Source organism: Vulpes lagopus, chromosome 7, assembly GCF_018345385.1.
Source record: "Vulpes lagopus strain Blue_001 chromosome 7, ASM1834538v1, whole genome shotgun sequence".
NCBI lineage: Eukaryota > Metazoa > Chordata > Mammalia > Carnivora > Canidae > Vulpes > Vulpes lagopus.
In genome coordinates, this window is record NC_054830.1 from 110,014,581 (window position 1) to 110,037,505 (window position 22,925).

At 37.9% G+C, this 22,925-nt stretch overlaps 1 protein-coding gene across 2 annotated transcripts in view; it reads left to right on the forward strand.

Moving 5' to 3' along the window:
- Positions 1-22,925, forward strand: part of CDKL3 (cyclin dependent kinase like 3) — a 53,657-nt gene that overhangs the window by 16,617 nt on the left and 14,115 nt on the right. For both annotated transcript variants that reach the window (XM_041760553.1, XM_041760554.1), the window contains exons 3-5: positions 3,898-4,076; positions 17,203-17,315; positions 19,083-19,222. In XM_041760553.1, coding sequence (XP_041616487.1) covers positions 3,898-4,076; positions 17,203-17,315; positions 19,083-19,222 — 432 coding nt within the window. The remainder of the gene's footprint in view (positions 1-3,897; positions 4,077-17,202; positions 17,316-19,082; positions 19,223-22,925) is intronic.

The window sequence follows — 22,925 nt, forward strand, 5'->3', positions numbered from 1 at the left end:
TGATTTTGGGGACTGTTGATTTACAAAGCTCCCAGGAGCGAGGGAGAAGGAAATAAAATAAGGCAATCAAGAATACTATATGGGGGAGTGATTCAGTCAATTAAGCATCCAGGTCTTGGTTTGGGCTTAGACCATGATCTCATGGGTCATGAAATCAAGATACCCACCCCCACCCTCATTGGGCTCAGAGTTCAGTGAGGAGCCTGCTTGAAGATTCTCTCCCTTTGCCCCTCCCTCCACTCATGCACTCTCGTGTGCATACTCTCTCTCAAATAAATAATGAATAAATCTTAAAAAAATAAAAATACTACATGGGTAGGAGTGACTGGTTTCATCAGTAGAGCATGTGACTCTTGATCTTGGGGTTCATGAGTTCAAGCCTCATGTTGGTTGTAGGGTTTACATTAAAACAAAAATAAACCATATGAGTTTGTGATTTATGTTTTAACGAAACTGTCAAACTATTTTCCAGAGTGGCTATATCATTTTACATTCCCACTATCAATGCATTCCAGTTTTCCACTTCCTCCCCAATATTTGTTTATTGTCATTTTGGTTGTAACTATTCTAGTGGGTGTGAAATGGTACCTTTTTTTTTTTTTTGAGAAGTAAAACTGTCTTTATTTATAGATGATATGATCATCTATATAGAAAAGCCTGTGGAATCTGCAACAAAATTAACAGAACTAATTTGTAAAGTTTATCAAGGTTGTGGGATATAAGCTCTATATAACAAAATTAATTATATTATGTATTGGCAATCAGCAATCAGAAATTAAAATAAAAAATACCATTAAACAGGAGTAACTGGCTTAGTCAGGAGAGCCTGTGACTCTTGATCTCAGGGTTCTGAGTTCAAGTCCCAGGTTGGGTGAAAAGATTATTTAAAAATAAAATCTTCCTTTTTTTTTAAACATTTATTTATTTTAGAGAGAGCACAAGAGAGAGTGCATTGGGAAGATAGAGGCAGAGAGAGGAAGAGAGATAGATTCTCAAGCAGACTCTGCACTGAATACAAAGCCCGATGTGAGGGCTCACCTCATGACCCTGAGATCATGATCTGAGCCAAAACCAAGAGTGGGACACTTAACTGACTGAGTCACACAGGCGGGCCAAAAATAAAGTCTTTTTAAAAAAGTAATTAAACAGCTTCAAATATAAGAAATGGGGAGAATCTGATAAAAGATATATAAAACCTACAAACTGAAAACTACTACACATTAAGAGAAATTAAAGAATACCTAAACAAATAGAAATCCCCTATTTATGGAGGTCGTAGTATAATAGTGGAAGACCAAGGAGGATGTAGTCAAACAAAGAGTTTTAGAAATTGGGATTTGGAGAGTGCTTGGTCCTCAAGGATCACAAAGTTCCACATATAGTCATGGTGTTAGTTGTGGAAAAGAAGGAGAATATTAGGCTATCAACCGGTGGATCTTTCTGCCCTGTGTTTAAAGGACTGTGGAGGAGGGTGATGAATGTGTAGTGAGCAGAATATGTGAAGTGTGGTGTCTTGATGTGCTTTTCTATGTCAGTTTTTGGTCATATTCTTAGGTCTTGGTATGGTGCCTGGCATATAGTAGTCATCTAATAAAGCTTACAGAAATAAAAAAGTTGTAGATGGCACATTTAAGGTGGCTCATTAACCCTCAAGTTAGATTATTGACCATTTATAGAGTAAGACTGAGGCAGAATAAGAGCCAATCCCAAAGACTTATAGGAGTAAGCTGTATAAGCAAGGAAAGATCTTAGATTTCTGTCCCTGAGACATTTTCACCTGTGCTCTGACACTTTGTTAGTGATGCTTCATTCATTTCATAAAATTTTTAAATGCTTTCTTTGTTTTAGGGACTGTATTGGCCACTGGAGATATAGCTTGAACAAGACAGACATACATCTTGCCCTTGTGGACCTCACAGTCTAGTGGGAGTTATAGACAAGGAAACAGGCAATTAGTAATATGGCATGACAAATAATGCGATGAGGGAAGAGCAAAATGATGTGAGACTATATACAAGGAACATCTAATATAAATATCTAAGCTAAGACTTAAGAAAATAGTTGGCCAGCCAAAGTGTTCTGGGTAGTTGGAACAGCATCAGCAAAATCTCAAGAGGTGAGACTAACTGTGGAAAATTGGGACATATCCTATAGGTTAGGGAAGGAAGGCTGAGGAAGTGAACAAGGGCCAAATTCTACAAGGCCTTAAAAGCCATTTTCAGGAGTTTCAAATTTGTCCTGCGGAATGGGGAATCCTTAAAGGATGTTAAGCAGAGAAGTGACATGATCACACGTGATTTTTTTTAACTTTAAAATTTTTTTAGTAATCACTACACACAGTATAGGGCTCAAACTCATGACCCTGAGATCAACAGTCACATGGTCTTCCTCCTGAGCCAACTGGGTGCCACACACGTGTGATTTTAAAATAGTATCGTGACTGCTTTTTGTCAACAGTGGATTGGAGGGCATCAGAATGAATTCAGGGAGACCAGTTGGCAATGTAGTAATTTTGGTGAGAGAGTTGAGGAGACTTGAACAAGGGAGAAAAGTATATATGGGAGCTGAAGGAGAAAGATATCTTGGTTTCTGGCTTGAGCTATGGGGCCAATGTTTGTTCCATCCACTGAGCTAAAGGACTGTTGAGAACAAATAGGTTTGGGGGAGAAGATGCAATCAGTTTTGGATTTGCTAAGTTTGAGGGGAATGTGAGTCAGCATTGCTGGACTTCTTGCGGACTTCCACTCCTTGTGGAAATCAGGAGAGAGATCTTGGTTACAGATAGAAATTTGGAAATCATCAGTATATTGTTAGTTACTAAAGGTAGAAGAGTAGATGAGATTGAGATATAGCAGCCATTAGGTGAGAAGAAAACCGAGAGAGTATGGTTTCCCCATAACAAGTGAAGAAAGTGATCAAAAAAACAAATGAGTATATATGATTGCCCAAAGAACATGATGTATGAGAAAAGAAAGGCTGAGGCCAGAATCCTAGTTTTAAGAGATACATAGAGAAAGAGGAAATGCCACAGAAATAAGAGGGACTGGGAGAATTCTAGGCCCCAGAAATCAGGAAGGGAGGAGTAGTTGGCAACATTTTTACACTAGGATATCAAGTAAGTTGTGTATTGAGGGGTGTATATTGGATGTAGCAACAATGAAGTTCATGATGATTCTGGTTAGGGTGGTCTAATAGAAAGTAGAAGCAAAAGACAGATTATATTTAAGGACTGAGTGAGAGTGGTGAGAAAGAAAAGACTTGGTAGAGAGAATGTCTTCAAGAGGTTTAGCTGTGAAGGTTTGAGAGGGCAGTTAGAATGACGTGGGGTTAAAGGAAAGTTAACCTGTTTTTCATTAAGTTCTTTTGATTACTTTTTGAGAATGTGGTTTACCTTTTTAGTTTTATGTTTGTTTTCCTGGCTGCATTTCATTTATTTTTTATTTTTTATTTTTTTTGCATTTCATTTTTTAAAAAAATATTTTATTTACTTGAGAGAGAAACAGAGAGCAAGCAAGAAAGCACAGTGGGAGATAGGGGAAGGGAGAGGGAGGGGCAGAGTGGAGAGACGGGGACAAGTGGACTCTGCGCTGAGCATGGAGCCCAATGCAGGGCTCAATCCCACCACCTTGAGATGGTGACCTGAGCCAAAATCAAGAGTTGGAGGTTCAAACCAACTGAGCCACCCAGGAGCTCCTGGCTTCATTTCATTTTGAGACGATGGATGGGGCAAGAATTGAAACTGTTTAGCTTTTGCATTGTGTAGTTAATCGTTTGCATGTAGTAAGAAAAAAGCTTTACTGGCTTAATTAGTTAGATTTTTCTCTATATAATTTTTGAATGATCCTCTAGATAATGAAACTTCATTTTAATGTATTGCATCCTCTGTTTGTTTTTTAGATCATTCATCGAGATATAAAACCTGAGAATATTTTAGTATCCCAGTCAGGAATTACTAAGCTCTGTGATTTTGGTTTTGCACGAACTCTAGCAGCTCCTGGGGACATTTATACGGACTATGTGGCCACACGCTGGTATAGAGCTCCAGAATTAGTATTAAAAGATACTTCTTATGGAAAGTATGTATATTTTGGGGTCCTGTCTGACCTTTCTTGGTCATCCTTTTTTTCCCTTTGTGTATCTGTCACCCCTTCTACCGACCCTCTGCCTTCTGTTTGTGGATTAGGGATAAGAAAGGGACATGTCTAAAAAACAAGGGACCCTGTAGGCACCTGCCATGCCAGATAATGATGTTACCACACTTGCTCTGTACCATTGAGTGGCCCCAACCCCCGGTGATCTATGCAGACATCCCTCAAGTTATATCCAAGCTTGCTTTAAACTGTGCCCCACCCTTGGCAGAGTTGCCTCCTCTGCTTATCTTTAGCCTCTACATTTACCTCACTCTGCCACTGTTACCATAGGAACTGCCACGTTTCTTATTTTCTGGAATATGGTACCCTCTTTACAAAATCTGGTAAATAATTTTTAAAGTGTACTGTTCTGGATGCCTTAAAAAAGTATCATGGCCTCAGTCTATTGTGAAACAGTAGAAACAGTATATGAAATCGCAATCTAATATACGAATAACAAATCTTGAAGTACATAAAGGGACTAAATGATTGAAATTATTACAATAAATAAGAGAAATAAGTGAATAATTTTCACACACTTTTCTTAGAAACCATTATTCTGTTTTGACAATGGTATCTAACTTTGGGGCACCTGTGTGACTCAGTTGTCATTAAGCATTTGCCTTTGACTCAGATCATGATCCTGGGGTCCTGGAATTGAGCCTGGCATTGGGCTCCCTGCTCAGTGGAGAGCTTGCTTTTCCCTCTCCTCCTGCTACTACCCCTGCTTGTGCGTGTGTTCTCTCTCTCTCTCTGGGAAATGAAGAAATAAATAATCTTTAAAAAAATAGCAAGGGGATCCCTGGGTGGCTCACTGGTTTAGCACCTGCTTTCAGCCCAGGGTGTGATCCTGGAGTCCTTGGATCGAGTCCTGCATTGGGCTCCCTGCATGGAGCCTGCTTCTCCCTCTGCCTATGGCTCTGCTTCTCTCTCTCTCTGTGTCTCTCATAAATAAATAAATAAAATCTTAAAAAAAACCCACAAAATAACAAAAATACTTCCTAATTAAAGGTAAATTATTTGAGAATAGACATAATCTCTTGTAGTCCACAGAGCCAAAATTGGTGACTTGTACATGGTAAATTTGGATTCTATAAGATTTCACATTATTTTTGAAATAAATTTGTGGTGTGTGTTTGTTTATTTATTTTTAAAGATTTTATTTATTCATGAGAGACAGAGAGAGAGAGGGAGAGACACAGGCAGAGGGAGAAGCAGGCTCCATGCAGGGAGCCCGACATGGAACTCAATCCCGGGTCTCCAGGATCACGCCCTGGGCTGAAGGCAGCACTAAACCGCTGAGCCACCCGTGCTGCCCCTGTGGTGCATATTTTAAAAAATCCTTTTATTGAAAAACAACACCCAGAAAAAAAGATCATACAACAAATGTATATAGCTTCACTATGAGATAAAAAAAGAATTTTGGGGCAGAGGGATGGGTGAAATAGGTGAAGGGGATTAAGAAACATTTATCATGATGAGCAATGAATAGTGCATAGAATTCTCTAATCATATGCTTGAAACTAATACAGCATTTTATATAAATTATACTTGCATTAAAAAAATAGAATTTTTCTGCCTCTCTGAAAACCCTCCATGTACCCTATTCCAATTATATCACTCCCTATCCCAAAAGTAACCATGATGTTGACTTTTATTATATTCAGTTCCTTGCATTTCTTAATAGTTTTATCTACTTATCTACATGTACTTAGTTTAGCCTTTTTTTAATGACAGCTTTTTTTGAGATATGATTCACATACCATAAAATTCACCCATTTAAATTGTACAATTCAGTTGTTTTTAGTATATTCACAAAGTTGCACAATCATCACTATATTAAATTTTAAAACATTTTTATCACCCCAAAAGAAACCCTATGTCTGTTAGCAGTTACTTTCCCTTTCCTGCCAAGCCTTCCAGGCTGAGGCAATCACCAGTCTACTTTTATTCTCTATGGTTTTGCCTATTCTGGACACTTCATATAAATGAGATTATGCAAAATCTGTTTTGGGGGACCAACTTCTCTCACTTTGAATATTGTTTTTGGGGGTTCATCCATGTTGTTGCATGTATCAGTACTTCATTTCTTTTTATGGCTGAATAATATTCACCCTATGGATTATACCACATTTTATTTATTTATTCATTAGTTGATAGACATCTTGATTATTTCTGCTTTTTGGCTTTAATGATTAATGTTGAGAACATGTGGGGATCCCTGGGTGGCGCAGCGGTTTGGCGCCTGCCTTTGGCTCCGGGCGTGATCCTGGAGACCCGGGATCGAATCCCACATCAGGCTCCTGGTGCATGGAGCCTACATCTCCCTCTGCCTATGTCTCTGCCTCTCTCTCTCTCTCTCTCTGTGACTATCATAAATAAATAAAACTTAAAAAAAAATGTTGAGAACATGTGTAAACATATCTGTTTTTTTTATAGATTTTATTTATTTATTCATGAGAGACACGAGAGAGGCAGAAACATAGGCAGAGGGAGGAGCAGCCTCCCTGCGGGGAATGTGATGTGGGACTCGATCCCAGGACCCCAGGATCACAACCTGAGCTGAAGGCAGACTGGTTACTGAGCCACCCAGGGATCCCTTTGTGTACATGTTTTATTAGTGTGGACATGTGTCTTCATTTCTTTTGGGTGCATCTCTGGGAGCTGGAATTATGGGTCTTGTGGTAGCTCTATGTTTGATCTTTTGAGGAGCTGCCAGACTGGTTTCCACAGTGTCTGGATTGTTTCATATTCCTGCCAGCAGAATGTAGGGACTATGATTTTTTCATATCCTTGCCAACACTTATTGTTACCATTTTTTATGGCCACCCTAGATTTTCTCCTCCACCCCCCAGGCATCCTTTTTAAAATACGCTTTTTATTTTGGATTAATTTTACATTTATAGAAAAGTTGCAAAGATAGTACAGAGAATTCCCATACAGCCCTCACCTAATTTCTGCTTTACCCAACATCATAATCTTACATTACTGTGGTATATTTGTTAAAACTAGTTTTGCTTTTTTATTTAAGTAAGATCTGCTATGTTTTTTAAATTTCCTCTATCCCTTTATTTTTCTTACAACTTAACCTGTTGGAGAACCCAGATCATTGAGTTTCTAAGGCTGAATTTTTTTTTTAATTTTTAAATTTTTTTATTTATTCATGAGAGACACAGAGAGAGACAGAGAGGCAGAGACTTAGGCAGAGGGAGAAACAAGCTCCCCATGAGGAGCCTGATGCGAGAGTCAATCCCAGGACCTCAGGATCACGACCCTAGCCAAAGGCAGACACTCAACCACTGAGCCATCCAGGTGCCCCCCTACTTGTTTTTTTTTTTTTTTTTTTAAGATTTTATTTATTCATGAAAGACAGACAGAGAGAGAGGCCGAGACACAGGCAGAGGGAGAAACAGGCTCCATGCAGGAAGCCTGACTTGGGATTTGATTCTGGGTCTTCAGGATCACACCCTGAACTGAAGGTGACACTAAACCCCTGAGCCACCTGGGCTGTCCTTGTTCTTTTTTTCTTTTTTCTTTTTTCTTTTTTTTTAAAAAAGCTTTGTTGAGGGATCCCTGGGTGGCGCAGCGGTTTGGTGCCTGCCTTTGGCCCAGGGCGCGATCCTGGAGATCCGGGATCGAATCCCACGTCAGGCTCCCGGTGCATGGAGCCTGCTTCTCCCTCTGCCTGTGTCTCTGCCTCTCTCTCTCACTGTGTTCCTATCATAAATAAATAAAAATTTAAAAAAAAAAAAAAAAAAAAAAAAAAAGCTTTGTTGAGGGATCCCTGGGTGGCTCAGCAGTTTAACGCCTGCCTTTGGCCCAGGGCATGATTCTGAAGACCCGGGATCAAGTCCCACATTGGGGTCCCCACAAGGAGCCTGCTTCTCCCTCTGCCTCTCTCTCTCTCTCTCTGTGTCTCTCATGAATAAATAAAATCTTCAAAAAAGAAAAAAAAAACTTTGTTGAGATAAAATTCATACACAATACAATTAATTTAAGATATACAATTCAATGGTTTTTAGTATATTCAGAGAGATATGCAACATCACCATAATTTTTGAACATTTTCATCATCTAAAAGAAACCCTGTATCCTTTAGCTATTACTTTCCCATACCCCCACCCCTTTTGTTCTAGCCCTGATCAACCACTAACCTACTTTCCGGCTTTATAGATTTCCCTATTCTGGATTTCATATGGATGGAATTATATAATATGTAGTCTTTTGTGATTGGCTTTTTTACTTGGCATAATGATTTCAAAGTTCACCCTAGTTGTGGCACATATTAGTACTTCCTTTCCTTTTTTTCTTTTTTCAAGATTTTATTTTTAAGTAATCTCTACACCCAGTGTAGAGGGGGCTTGAACTCACAATTCCAAGACTAAGAGTCACATGCTTTTCTGACGGAGCCAGACAGGCAACCCCTTCCTTTCCCTTTTTTATAGCCCAGTTATTTCCCCATGATTTGGATAGATCACTTTTTTAAAAAAAGATTTTATTTATTTATTCATAAGGGACAGGCAGAGACCTAGGCAGAGGGAGAAGCAGGCTCCCTGCAGGGAGCCTGATGCAGGACTCGATCCCAGGACGCTGGGATCACGACCTGAGCTGAAGGCAGACACTCAACCTCTGAGCCTTCCAGGTACCCCGATAGATCACTTTTGTTTATCCATTTGTCCATTGATGGACATTTGAGTTGTATTCACTTTTTGGCTATTATGAATAATGCTGCTCTACATATTTATGTACCAGTTTTTATGCAGACATGTTTTAATTTCCCTCGAAGTAGAATTAATAGGTTTTGTGGTAATCTTATGTTTAATCATTTGAGACACGCCCAGCTGTTTTCCCAGTGTCTGCATCATTTTAAAATCCCACCAGCAGAGTGTGAGAGTTACAGTTTCTCTGATATCTTCATCAACATTGTTATTATCTGAGATGGATTCTAGTCATCCTCTTGGGTGTGAAGTGGTATCTCATTGTGGTTTGATTTGCATTTCCTTGATGACTAATGATGAGCATCTTTTCATGTGCCTATTGGCTATTTATATATCTTCCTTAGAGAAATGTCTGTTCAGATCCTTTGCCCATTTTTTAAAAAATTTTATTTATTTATGATAGTCACAGAGAGAGAGAGAGGCAGAGACACAGGCAGAGGGAGAAGCAGGCTCCATGCACCGGGAGCCCGACGTGGGACTCGATCCTGGGTCTCCAGGATTGCACCCTGGGCCAAAGGCAGGCGCCAAACCGCTGCGCCACCCCGGGATCCCTTTTGCCCATTTTTAAATTGTATTGGCTTTTTATTATTGAGTTGTAAGAATTCTTTGTATATTCTAGATTCAAATCCTTACCAGATAATACATTTTAAAATTTTTTCTCTCATTCTCCCTAATTTCTCTAGCCAGAACCTCCAGCACAAAGTCAAAAAGAAGTGAAGGGCACCTGGTGATTCTTGATCTTTGTGTTGTGAGTTTGAGCCCCATGTTGGGTTAGAGATTACTTAAAAAAACAAACCTTAGAAAAAGATCAACAAAACAATATTCACACATTATCATTATAGTCCATCACTTTATATTAAGGTTCATTCTTTGTGTTGGATTTCCTGTGGATTTTGACAAATGTGTAATGTCATGTATTCACTATTACAGTATTGTACAGAATAGTTTAACAGCCCTAAAAATCCTCTGTGTTCTGTCTTTTCTTTTTTGTGTGTGTGTGTGTGTGTGTTTCTATCTTTTCATCCTTTCCTCCCTCTCCCTGAACTTCTGGCATTCACTGATTTTTTTACTGTCTCTATACTCTTGCCTTTTCCAGAATGTCATGTGTGTGGGGTCATATGTTATTTAGCCTTTTCAGACTGGCTTCTTCCACTTACCAATGTATATTTAAGGTTCCCCCATTTTTTGGTTTTGCTTTGCTTTGTGTCTTGATAGGTCATTTTTTAATCACTAAGTAGGGGATCCCTGGGTGGCGCAGCGGTTTGGCGCCTGCCTTTGGCCCAGGGTGCGATCCTGGAGACCCAGGATCGAGTCCCACGTCGGGCTCCCGGTGCGTGGAGCCTGCTTCTCCCTCTGCCTGTGTCTCTGCCTCTCTCTCTATCTCTCTGTGACTATCATAAATAAAAAAAAATTTAAAAAAATTAAAAAAAATTTAATCACTAAGTAGTACTCCATTGTATGTGTATATATGACAGTTTATCCATTTATCTAATGAAGGGCTTCTTGCTTGCTCTCAAGTTTTGGCAGTTACGAATAAAGCTGTTGTAAACATTCATGTGCAGGTTTTTTTTAAGGATATAAGTTTTTCAACTCATTTGGGTAAGTACCAATTAGTGCAATTATTTTTAAAGATTATTTATTAGAGAAAGAGGGGGGAGCGAGACAGTGAGGGGAGGAGCAAAGGGAGAGGGACAAGCAGGCTATACGCTAAGCGCGGAGCCCTACTTGGGGCTCAATCTCAGGACTCTGATATGATTTAGCCAAAACCAAAAGTTGAATGCTCAGATGCTCAACCAACTGAGCCACCCAGGCACCCCTGAGGCATGCTAGTATTGCTAGGTTGTGTGGTAACACTATGTTTAGTTTTATTGGAAACTGTCAAACTGTCTTACAAAGTGGCTGTATCATTTTGCATTCCCATGGAATGAGAGTTCCTTTGCTCCATATCCTCACAAGCATTTACTATTGTCACTATTTTGGATTTTAGTCTTCCTAATAATAGGTGTGTATTTATGGTATTTATCTTATTGCTTCAATTTATAAGTCCCTGATGACATATGATGTTGAGCATCTTTTCATATGTGTATTTGCCATTTGTATATCTTTTTTGGTGAGCTATCACCTCGTATTTTTAACTTGATTGTTTATTTTCTTATTGTTGAGTTTTAGGTGTACTTTATATATTTTAGACACAAATTATTTATTGAATATTTGTTTTGCAGATATTTTTTCCAACTCTGTGGTTTCTTTTTTCATCCTCTTATCAGTGTCTTTCACAGAACAGAATTTAAAAATTTTAATGATGTACCAGAGCTCCCAGGTGGCTCAGTCGATTAAGGTCTGCCTTCAGCTCATAACATGATCCCAAGGTCCTGAGATCAAGTCCCGCAGTGGGCTCCCTGCTCAGTGGGGAGCCTTCTTCTCCCTCTCCCTCTGCCTGCCAATCCCCCTGCTTGTGTTCTCTCTCTCTGACAAATAAATAAAATCTTAAAAAATTTAATGATGTACCACTTATCAACTTTTTTTCTTTTGTGGATTATGCTTTTGGTGTTGTATATAAAAACTCATCACCTAAGATCATCTAGATTTTTTCCTATATTATTGTCTAGAAGTTTTATAGTGTTGTATATTATATCTGTTGTCCATTCTGAGTTAATTTATGTGAAAATTGTAAGATCTATGTCTAGGTTCTTTTTATTTCTTTACATATGGATGTCCAGTTGTTCCAGTATCACTTGTTGAAAAGACTTTCTATTCTGTGTTGAATTGTCTTTTCTTCTTTGTCAAAGTTTATTTGAATATATTTTTATGAGTCTCTTTCTAGATTCTGTATTCTGTTCTCTTGATCTGTTTGTTCTTTCACCAATACCAAACTATCTTGATTACTGTAGCTTTATAATATGTCTTGAAGTCAGGGAGTATCTTTCCTCTGATTTTGTTCTTCAACAATGTATTCTGGGTCTATTACTTTTCCATATTGTTAAAACCAAATTTCAGCTGAGTAAAATTTAAAGATCTAAATACTTTTATTCAATGATTTGTGAATCAGGCAACATTCCATCTAGCAGACAGAAAGGCACACCAAAGGGCTATACAAATTAGATTTATATAGGCAGAGTGGGACAGAACAAGGAAGTTACTAGTAAAGAGTAGATTGTGGCAAGGTCACCTTCCTTTAGGGGATGGCAGGGTTCTGTCAGTTTACCTCACTAGTGCTGATCATGTAATTCCAGATTGACTGGTATAAGAGTCCACTTCTGGAAGAAGTTGAAACTGATTAAGTATTTTTTTTAAAGAATTTATTTATTTACTTATTTGAGAGGGAGCATGTGCATGAGCTGGGGGAGGGGCAGAGAGAGAATTTTTCTTTTTTTCTTTTTCTTTTTTTTTTTTAAGATTTTATTTATTTATTCATGAGAGACACAGAGAGAGGCAGAGACATAGGCAGAGGAAGAAGCAGGCTCCCTGTGGGGAGCCTGATGTGGGACTTGATACCAGGACCCCAGAATCATGACCTGAGCTGAAGGCAGACTCAACCACTGAGCCACCCAGGCACCCCTCTTTTTTTTTTTTTTTAAGATTTTATTTATTTATGAGAGACACACAGAGGCAGAGTCATAGGCAGAGGGAGAAGCAGGCTTCTCTCTGGGAGCCTGATGTGGGACTTAATCCCTGGACCCCAGGATCACTCCCTGAGCTGAAGGCAGATGCTCAACCACTGAGCCAGCCAGGCATTCCTCTTTTCCTTTTTTTTTTTTTTTTTTAAGATTTATTTATTTGAGAGAATAGGAGCAGGAGGAGAGGAAGAGAATCTCAAGCAGACTCCCTGCTTAATGAGGAGCCTGAAGTGGGGCTCCATCCCACAACCCTGAGATTATTACCTGAGCCAAAATCAAGAATCAGATGCTTAACCAACTGAGCCTCCCAGGCACCCTGAGAGAGAGAATTTTAGGCAGACTGTACTGAATACAGAGCCAGAAGTGGGTCTCAATTACATGACCCAGAGATCATGATCCAAGCCAAAATCAAGAGTTAGTTGATGGACTGAGCCACCCAAGCACCCCTAAATTAAGTATTAAGTCTCAGTTTGGTGATGTGGGCTTAGCACAAGTGACTCCATTTTGGGCCTATGGTCTCTTTTTTAACAATATAAACTTTAGAATCAATTTGTTGATATCCAAATTGTATTTTGACTGGGTTTGCATTGAATCTATAGATCAAGTTGGAAAGAGCGGACATTTTGACAATATTGAGTCTTCCTATTCATGAACATGCAATATCTCTCTATTTATATACATTTTCTTGGAATTGTTCAGTGAATTTTACTTTTTTCACTTGAGGATTCACCTTGGAGATAAATTTACATTGGCATATACCTTCTTTTTTAATACCTGAATAATATTTCATTGATTGTACAAAATATTACATAGCCATTCTCATATTGATGGATATTTAGGTTGTTTCCAATTATTTTCTACCACAAACAGTGCTTCAGTGAAATTGTCATATCATTTATTTTTGTGCATGTTAGTAGATCTTTGGATAAATTTCTAGGAATAAAGTTGTTTGGCCAAAAGTAGGTACACTTTTAATTTTGGTAGCTTTTGCCAGTTTTCCCTTCAAAGTAGTTTTGTGATTTACACTCCCAGGATGGTACACGAGTGTTCATTTTCCATGGCTTCACCACTATAGCAGTTATTGATTCTTACAGTTTTTATCAGTTGCATTATTGAACGATCTATCTCATTGTAATATTTATATTTCTTCTGCATGTGAGATTGGGCTACTTTTTATCTGTATAAAATTCCTACTGGGGTGGTGCCTGGGTGGCTTAGTGGATTGAGCATCTGACTCTTGGTTTTGGCTCAGGTTGTGTTCTTGGGGTCCTGGGATTGAGCCCTGTGTCAGGCTCTCTGCTCAGTGCAGAGTCTCTTTGAGATTCTCTATTCCTCTCCCTCTCCCCGCTCTAGTCCACTCACTGTCTCAGATAAATTAATCTTTTTAAAAAGTCCTAGTGGGTGCCTGGCTGGCTTAGTCATTGGAGCATGTGATGCTTGATCTCGGGGTTGTTAAGTTTGAGCTCTATGTTGGGTGTAGAAGTTACTTTAAAAAAATAAAATCTTTATTTACTCGAGAGAGACACAGGCAGAGGGAGAGGCAGGCTCCAGATGGGGAACCCAATGTGGAACTCGATTCCAGGAGCCTGGGATCATGACCTGTACTGAAGACAGACATTCAACCACTGATCCACCCAAGCATCCCCCCAAAATAAAATCTTTAAAAGTCCTAGTAATTTAAACTATCTTTTAAAAAACTGATTATGTGGGGGGAAAAAAGTCGGAATTATGGAAGACTCACAATACCTTAAATAAATATGGGTGCCTGGCTGGCTCAGAGCATGTGACTTTTGATCTTAGGGTCATGAGTTTAAGCCCCACATTAAGCATGGAGCCTACTTTAAATAAAGTAATTAAAAAAATAAATGTAAGTGGTAAAAAATTTAAGATTTTTAATTTTTACTTTTTATTTATTTTCTTTTATTGTTTTAAAGATTTTAGGGCAGCCCCAGTGGCTCAGTGGTTTAGCGCTGCCTTCAGCCCAGGGCATGATCCTGGAGACCCGGGATCAAGTCCCACATGAGGCTCCCCGCATGGAGCCTGCTTTGCCCTCTGCCTGTGTCTCTGCCTCTCTCTCTCACTCTCTCTCTCTCTGTCTCATGAATAAATCAGTAAAATCTTAAAAAAAAGATTTTATTGGTTTATTTGTCAGAGAGCACAAGGAAGTGGAGCAGCAAGCAGAGGGAGAAGCAGTCTCCCTGCTGAGCAAGAAGCCCAATGCAGAACTCAATCCCAGGACAGCAGATGCTCAACCGCTGAGCCACCCAGGCACTAACCCCCACCCCCGCTTTTTTTTAAATTTTTAAATTTAGCTTCCTCACTTTCCTTCATGAGTCTTCTATAGTTTTCTAAGTACAGATCCTTTGCCTCTTTGGTTAGGTTTTTTCCTAGGTGTCATATGGTTTTTGATGCAGTTGTAAATGGGACTGACTCCTTAATTTCTCTTCTGTCTCATTGTTAGTGTGTAGAAATGCAACTAATTTCTATGCATTGATTATATATCCTGCCACGTTGCTAAATTCCTGTATGAGTTCTAGGAATTTTGAGGTGGAATCTTTTGGGTTTTCCACGTCTAGTATCATGTCATCCACGAAGAGTGAGAGTTTGACGACTTCTTTGCTGATTTGGCTGCCTTTTATTTCTTTTTATTGTCTGATTGCTGAGGCTAGGACTTCTAGTACTGTGTTGAACAGTGGTAGTGATAGTGGACATCCCTGATGTGTTCCTGGCCTTAGGGGGAAAGCTCTCAGTTTTTCCTTATTGAAGATGATATTTGTTATGGACTTTTTGTAGGTGGCCTTATGATACTGTTATGTTTCCTTTATCTCTACACTGTGAAGAGTTTTAATCAAGAAAGGATGTTGTACTTTATCAAATACTTTTTCTGCATCTATTGAGAGGATCATATGATTCTTGTCCTTTCTTTTATTAATGTAGTATATCATATTGATTGATTTGTGGATGTTGAACCACTCTTGCATCCCAGGAATAAATCCGACTTGATTGTGGTGAATAATCCTTTTAATGTCCTATTGGATTCCTGTTGGCTAGTATCTTGATGAGAATTTTTATATTAATGTTCATCAGGAATATTGGTCTATAATTCTTTTTGGTGGGGTCTTTGATTTTGGAATCAAGGTAATGCTGGCCTCATAGAGAGAGTTTGGATGTTTTCCTTCCATTTCTATAATTTGAAATAGCTTCAGAAGAATAGGTATTAATTCTTCTTTTAATGTTTGGTAGAATTCTCCTGGGAAGCCATCTGGACCTGGACTCTTGTTGGGAAATTTTTAATTACTGCTTTGATTTCCTTGCTGGGTATGAGTCTGTTCAGGTTTTCTATTACTTCCTGTTTCAGTTTTGGTAGTTCATATGTCTCTAGGAATGCATCCATTTCTTCCAAATTCCCTAATTTTTGGCATATCGTTGCTCATAATGTATTCTTATAATTATTTGTATTTCTTTGGAGTTGGTTGTGATCTTTCCTCTTTTTTTTTTAATGTTTTTTGATTTTATTTTTTTATTTATGATAGTCACACAGAGAGAGAGACAGGCAGAGACACAGGCAGAGGGAGAAGCAGGCTCCATGCACCAGGAGCCCGACGTGGGACTCGATCCCGGGTCTCCAGGATCGCACCCTGGGCCAAAGGCAGGCGCCAAACCGCTGCACCACCCAGGGATCCCGATCTTTCCTCTTTTATTCATGATTTTATTTATGTGGGTTCTTTCTCTTTACTTTTTGATAAGTCTGGCCAGAGGGTTTATTTATCTTATTAATCCTTTTTTTTTTTTAAGATTTTTATTTATTCATGAGAGAGAGAGAGAGGCAGAGACATAGGCAGAGGGGGAGGCAGGCTCCCTCTGGGGAGCCTGATGTGAGACTCCATCCCGGGACCTTGGGATCACAAGCTGAGCCAAAGGCAGATGCTTAACCATTGAGCCACCCAGGTACCCATATCTTATTATTCTTTCAAAGAACCAGGTCCTGGTTTCATTGATCTGTTCTATTGTTCTTTTGGTCTCTATTTTATTGATATCTGCTCTAATCTTTATTATCTTCTTCTGCTTAGTTTAGGTTTTATTTGCTATTCTTTGTCCAGCTCCTTTAGATGTAAGGTTAGGTTGTGTATTTGAGATCTTTCTTATTCCTTTAGAAAGGCTTGTATTGCTGTATACTTTTCTCTTAGGATAGCCTTTGCTTCATCCCAAATGTTTTGGACAGTTGTGTTTTCATTTTCATTTATTTTCTGAAACAATTTTAGAATTATAGTTACTTTTCATCTGGACTACTACATGGCTTCTCATGTGATTTAAATACAAGCTAATTTTATTAGTAAAATGTGATGATAATGTTTAATATATATATTCTAAAGTTGGCATATGATATTAAAGTGAAAATTTATAAATGAGACTACCTAACTATTCTTTTTTCTTTGGCTGGAACTTTATTTAAAAAAAAAATTTTTTTTTTTGGAACTTTATTTTAAAAAAATTTAGGGGCACCTGGGTGGTTCAGTGATTGAGTGTCCGTCTTTGGCTCCGGGCATGATCCTGGGTTCCTGGGATCAAGTCCCACATTGAGCTCCCTGCGTGGAGCCTGCTTCTCCCTCTGCCTATGTCTCTGCCTCTCTCTTTCCGTCTCTCTCATGAATGAATAAATAAAATCTTTAAAAATTTTTAGAAGAGATATTTTATATATTTCTCTATGAAAAAAGTATTTACTCTTGTTTGTTTCAGACCTGTAGATATCTGGGCTTTGGGTTGTATGATCATTGAGATGGCCACTGGAAATCCCTATCTTCCTAGCAGTTCTGATTTGGATTTACTTCATAAAATTGTTTTAAAAGTAGGTAGGTACTACTGAAATACACTGTTACATACCTAAAGTAAATATTGCTATATCAGTTGTGCTTGATTTTCAGTTTCAGAGTTTTTTCTTTATATGAACAGGGAAGCACATTGTTTTGATAGATGGCAGGAAGTGTTCACCTTGTGCTGATAAAGAAGGTAGAAAATTCATCTCCGTTTTTGTAAATATTTTCTTTGCCAGGTTGCAAATAGCTAAGTCATTTGATAATGGCTGATACTAAGAAAAATGGTGCCATAGGAACCCACTTCAATTTGTCTAAAAGTTGTTTTGAAATTTTGGTTTCTACAAGTATTTGCGTCTCTCAAAGAGGACTTTTATTTTATTTTTTATTTATTTTATTTTATTTTTAAAAAGATTTGATTTATTCATTTATTTGAGAGAGAGAGAGGGATAAGCAGACCCCCTGCTGAGCAGGGAGCCTGATGTGGGCCTGGATCCCAGGACTTTGAGATCATGACCTGAGCTGAAGGCAGGCACTTAATCAACTGAGCAAACCCAGGCACCCTTCAAAGAGTACTTTTAAAAAATAGAGTTGATCTAGATTTTTTGTAAGCACTTAGAGATAGAAAGTTACTTATTGAGAAAACTTTTTTTAAAAACCACAGTGGATATCCAGGTAGCTAAATAACTTATCCAAAAATACATTTGATGAGCAGTTTTACTTATTTGATGATCTGCTTTGACTACCCAAACATTTTGCTGGATAACCTTGATCATGGAGTTTCAATATTTTTTTTTACATATTTCTGAATGATGAGCTTGAGGAGCCCCTTTTGTGGTAGAGAAGCTATACATAAACATGTAATTACAGGATCATGAGGAGGATACTGTACGTGACTATAAAAATCATGAAGTATGGATAAACATTAATTAAAGATACAGTTTGAAGTCTTAAAGCATCACACCTTTTTGGTTATGTTTAAAGTTCTAATTATGAGAGTAATGTTAGAAAAAAATGCTAGAGGTGGGACTAATTCTGTCACTTTCCAGGTAAGGAAACTTAGAGAAGAAGCATACAGAGGGAAGGAATTTGCCCAGGGTCACAGAACTGGTTGTAGCAAAACTGGCACTGGGACTTAGTTCTCTCCATTCCTATTTACAATTCTTTCTATTCTACCTCTACTCTATAGCCTTGTTTCTTTGTAATATTTCTATTTCTAAATAATGTTTGAATAAGGCTTTGAAGCTGTTTGAATAAGGCTTTGCTGATAAACACTTGTTAGACCATTTAGATACCCATATAGAAATGTGTAAGAGTTTGTGCTTTTCCTGATAACATTATATGTCTTATATTTGGGGAAATGAAAATGAACCTGGTGGTTTTAAATTTTCTACTGCCTACATGCTATCAAGAGATTACTGGGGAAATTTCCAATTTTTTTGCTATATTCAGATAGTTTCTTATTCAACCTTAAAAATTAAAAGAACATGGGACGCCTGAGTGGCTTAGTGATTGATACTCTGCCTTTGGTTCAGCATGATACTGGAGTCCTGGGATTGAGTCCTGCATGGGCTCCCTGCATGGAACCTGCTTCTCCTTCTGCATATGTCTCTGCCTCTCTCTCTCTGTGTCTCTCATGAATAAATACACAAAATCTTAAAAAAAATTTAAAAGAACATAATTGTTACTCTCTTTTTAGTAATTTTTTTTTTAGTAATTTAATGCAGACCACATAGTAACTTGTTTATTTTGATTGTAGATTAATTTCCCTGTTTTCTTATATTCATATTTTTTTTCTTTTTTCAGGCAATTTGACACCTCACTTACAGAATATCTTTTCCACGAGTCCCATTTTTGCTGGGGTGGTTCTTCCTCAAGTTCAACACACCAAAAATGCAAGAAAAAAATACCCAAAACTAAATGGATTGTTGGCAGATATAGTTGACGTACGTTAAGAATTAAGGACTTATTCCTGGGAAATTTGCATAAATTATAATATAGTTTTAAGTTATTATTTTAATGAAATTCTAAAAGGATTCAATAACATTCATTCATATTATCTCTTAAAAGTTACTGTATTTCTACTTTCTGTCTTTAGTCCAGAAAAATTAAAATTCATAGATTGTTAGAACTGAAAACTCCCTAGGATGATCCTGTCCATTATTTTTAGTTTATCCCAATTTTAATGATCAGTAGGGATAAATTGGAAAATTTTGCAGGACTTAACCATGTTTATCACCACCTTTTAATAGCCAGTCTACCCAAGTTCCTTATGTACTTGTATCCTGAGAGATCTACTAGGCATTGACAGCTGCAGTTTTAATGTTGTTTGAGGTATACCAATGCCAAAATTTACCTTGAATTTGGAGAAAACAAAAACATTATACTATATATAATACTTGCTAATTATTTTTAAATGTAAATTTCTTTTTGAACTAGGTAATAAAGATAGTAATATACTTAGTGCAAAATTCAAAAAGTAAGAGAATTTACTGTGGAAAGTAATGTGTTTCTATTTATTTTGTCTATCTAGCTAATTTCCTTTCCCAAGGTCAACTGAAGTATCTTATTTCTGATGTATAGCTCTTTAAAAAAAGTGGTTACCTAAATTTCAAAGCAAGTATGGTGTAGTGTTTATAGGAAGGAGCTCTGGAATCACATAGACTAAAACTCAGATCTGTCACTAATTAGCTCTGTAACCTTGGGAAAGTCACTTAATCTCTGTGACCCAGATTACTGGGCTATAAAACAACATTAACAGTCTTTATTTTGGGGGGCTGGAGGATTAAATGAAGTAATGGTGAAAATGTTCTGAGCACAGGGCCTTGATTAAGCTGTTGACAAGTTTTGTCAATTTTAATTGTTGCTGTTATTGTTTAGGTAAACTTGTTAAACATATAATATGTAGCATCTAAAGACTATTCTTTCTTTTTTTAAGATTTTATTTATTTACTCATAAGAGATACACAGAGAGAGGCAGAGACATAGGCAGAGAGAGAAGCAGGCACCCTGTGGGGAGCCTGATGTAGGACTTGATCCCAGGACCCTGGGATCATGACCTGAGCCAAAGGCAGAATCTGCTCAACCACTGAGCCACCCAGGTGTCCCTCTAAAGACCATTCTTAATGGGGAAAATTATTTCATTGTTATCTGGAGAAAACTAGAGTTTATTAATAATCTGATTTGTCGGGGTCCCAGGTAGCTCACACAATTGAGTGTCTGACTCTTGTTTTTGGCTCAGGTCATGATCTCAAGGTTGTGAGACTGAGCCCCATCATGGCCTCCACCCTCAACAGGGAGTCTACTTAAGATTCTCTCTCTCTCTGGAGGCACTTGGATAGTTCAGTTGGGTAAGTATCTGACGATTGATTTTGGCTCAGATCATTGAACTCATGATTGTGAGATCAAACCCAGAGCTGGGCTCTGCACTCAGTGAGGAATCTGCTTGAGATTCTCTCTCCCTCTCCCTCTCCCACTCATGCTCACTCTTGCTCTCTCTCACTCAAATAAATATATTATTTTAATGAATGAATTTAATGAAACATTCACATGGTAGGAAACTTTACAATTTCTTTTTTGTTTTTTAAAGATTTTATTTATTTGTTTGAGAGAGAGAAAGAGAGAGAGAGTGCATGAGTAGGGGGAGAGGGGCAGAGGGAGAAGCAGGCTCCCCACTGAGCGGAGAGCCTGACTTGGGGCTTGATCCCAGGACTCTGAGATCATGACCTGAGCCTAAGGCAGATGCTTAATTGACTGGCCACCCAGGTGCCCCTTTATTTATGTACCTCATTTATTTTTTATTTTTGTAGCCATAGTGTCCATTTTCCAATTTTATGACTGCTGAGGTGTTCTGACACCCTGTCTTAAAACCTGAGTTGATGTGTGGTGGGAGCCGCCGGACACTTAAGATATTTTCACTTAAGATATTATTCTTTTTTTTTAAAAAAACTCCCGCCTTTTTTGTATATGTAATGATGAAACATGCTCTAATGGTTGAACAAGGAAGGAGAAAGAAAGACTTTAATTTCTGAGTGGAGATGTCTCCTTCTTTGTAGAAAAGTAGATCAAGACTGTTATCAAAATTTTGTCTGTTATATTGCACCTGACTTTAGGATGCCCCCAAATTTTGTGGCCACGTTGTGCCTTTCTTCCTAGAATTGTAAGTTGAACCCAAAGTTCAGTAACTGTTTACACTGTGAAGTGGACATTGTTACAGAGAATACACTGGAGCCTTTCTTACTATTAAGCAAATAATGCCTATGTGAATGTATGATCTGTGGAAAAGCCCCTGTATTTTTACCTGCTGATGCTGTTCTGTTGGAGAATAAATTTTGGATATTTTAAAAAATTTCCCCCAACAAAACAAAATAAAATAAATCTTAAAAAAAGAATTGAGGGGCTCCTGGGTAGCTGTGTTGGTTGAGTTTCTGACTCTGGTTTTGGCTCAGGTCATGATCTCAGGGTACTGAGATTGAGCTCCACAGCCAGCTCTGCACTCAATGTAGAGTCTACTTGTACGTCTCCTTCCCCCTAGGGGAAGGTTTTGCTTCTCACGCTCTCATTCTCTCTCTCAAATAAATAAAATCTTTTAAAAAAGTAGAAGAATCAAATTTGTTTACTACATTTTCATTTGAATTTATTTTTTATATCATAGTTTTAATTATACAAAGAATACATAATGATTACAGAAAAAGTAGAGAATGCATGATAAAAAGAAGTTAAGATTTTTCCCAACTCCTACACTCTGGGAAAAATTACTTTTGACATTTTGATTTATATACTTCTAGACTTTTGTGAACCAAATATGTGCATAGAAATTTAAGCTTTTTTTTCCTCCCCACCCCCTGAAATTTATGCTTTTAAAAGATATCATACTTCACATAGTTATGTGACCTGTTTATGTTATGTAACCATGTCAGTGAATATGGAACTACATCATAATTTTCAATGGTTGCATAGTATCATATAGCCTGACTGTTCCATAGTTTAACTGATTTATAATTTTGAACATTTGTTTTCAGGTTTTCTCTCTTTTGGTAAAGATGCTTTAGTGAACATTTTTTAGATAAGTCTTTTTGAACTTGTTTTATTATTTGTTTAGGATAAATTCCTAGAATTGTGATTAGTGGGCCACAGTGTTTATACTTTTTCAGAATTTTTAAATCTATTTTGCTATTTTTTCCTCTAGAAAGATTTTACTGATTTATGTTCAAGTACTCTCAAATAACACTGGATATAAATTCCCACTCTCAATCTAACATTGGATACTATAATTTTAAACATATTTTCCAATTTTTTAAAAAGATTTTATTTATTCATAGAGACAGAGAGAGAGAGACAGAGACAGAGACACAGGCAGAGGGAGGATAAGCAGGCATCATACAGAGAGCCTGACATGGGACTCGATCCAGGGTCTCCAGGATCACACCCTGAGCTGCAGGCGGCACGAAACCGCTGCGCCACCGGGGCTGCCCATTTTCTAATTTTTTAAAGTAATCTCTATATCCAACGTGGAGCTCAAACTCACGACCCCAAGATCAAGAGTCACCATACTCAAAAAAAAAAAGAGTCACCATACTCTACCAATTGAGCCAGCTAGGCGCTTCAAAATATTTGCCAATTTAAGAAGCTTAAAATAGCATTCTTTTT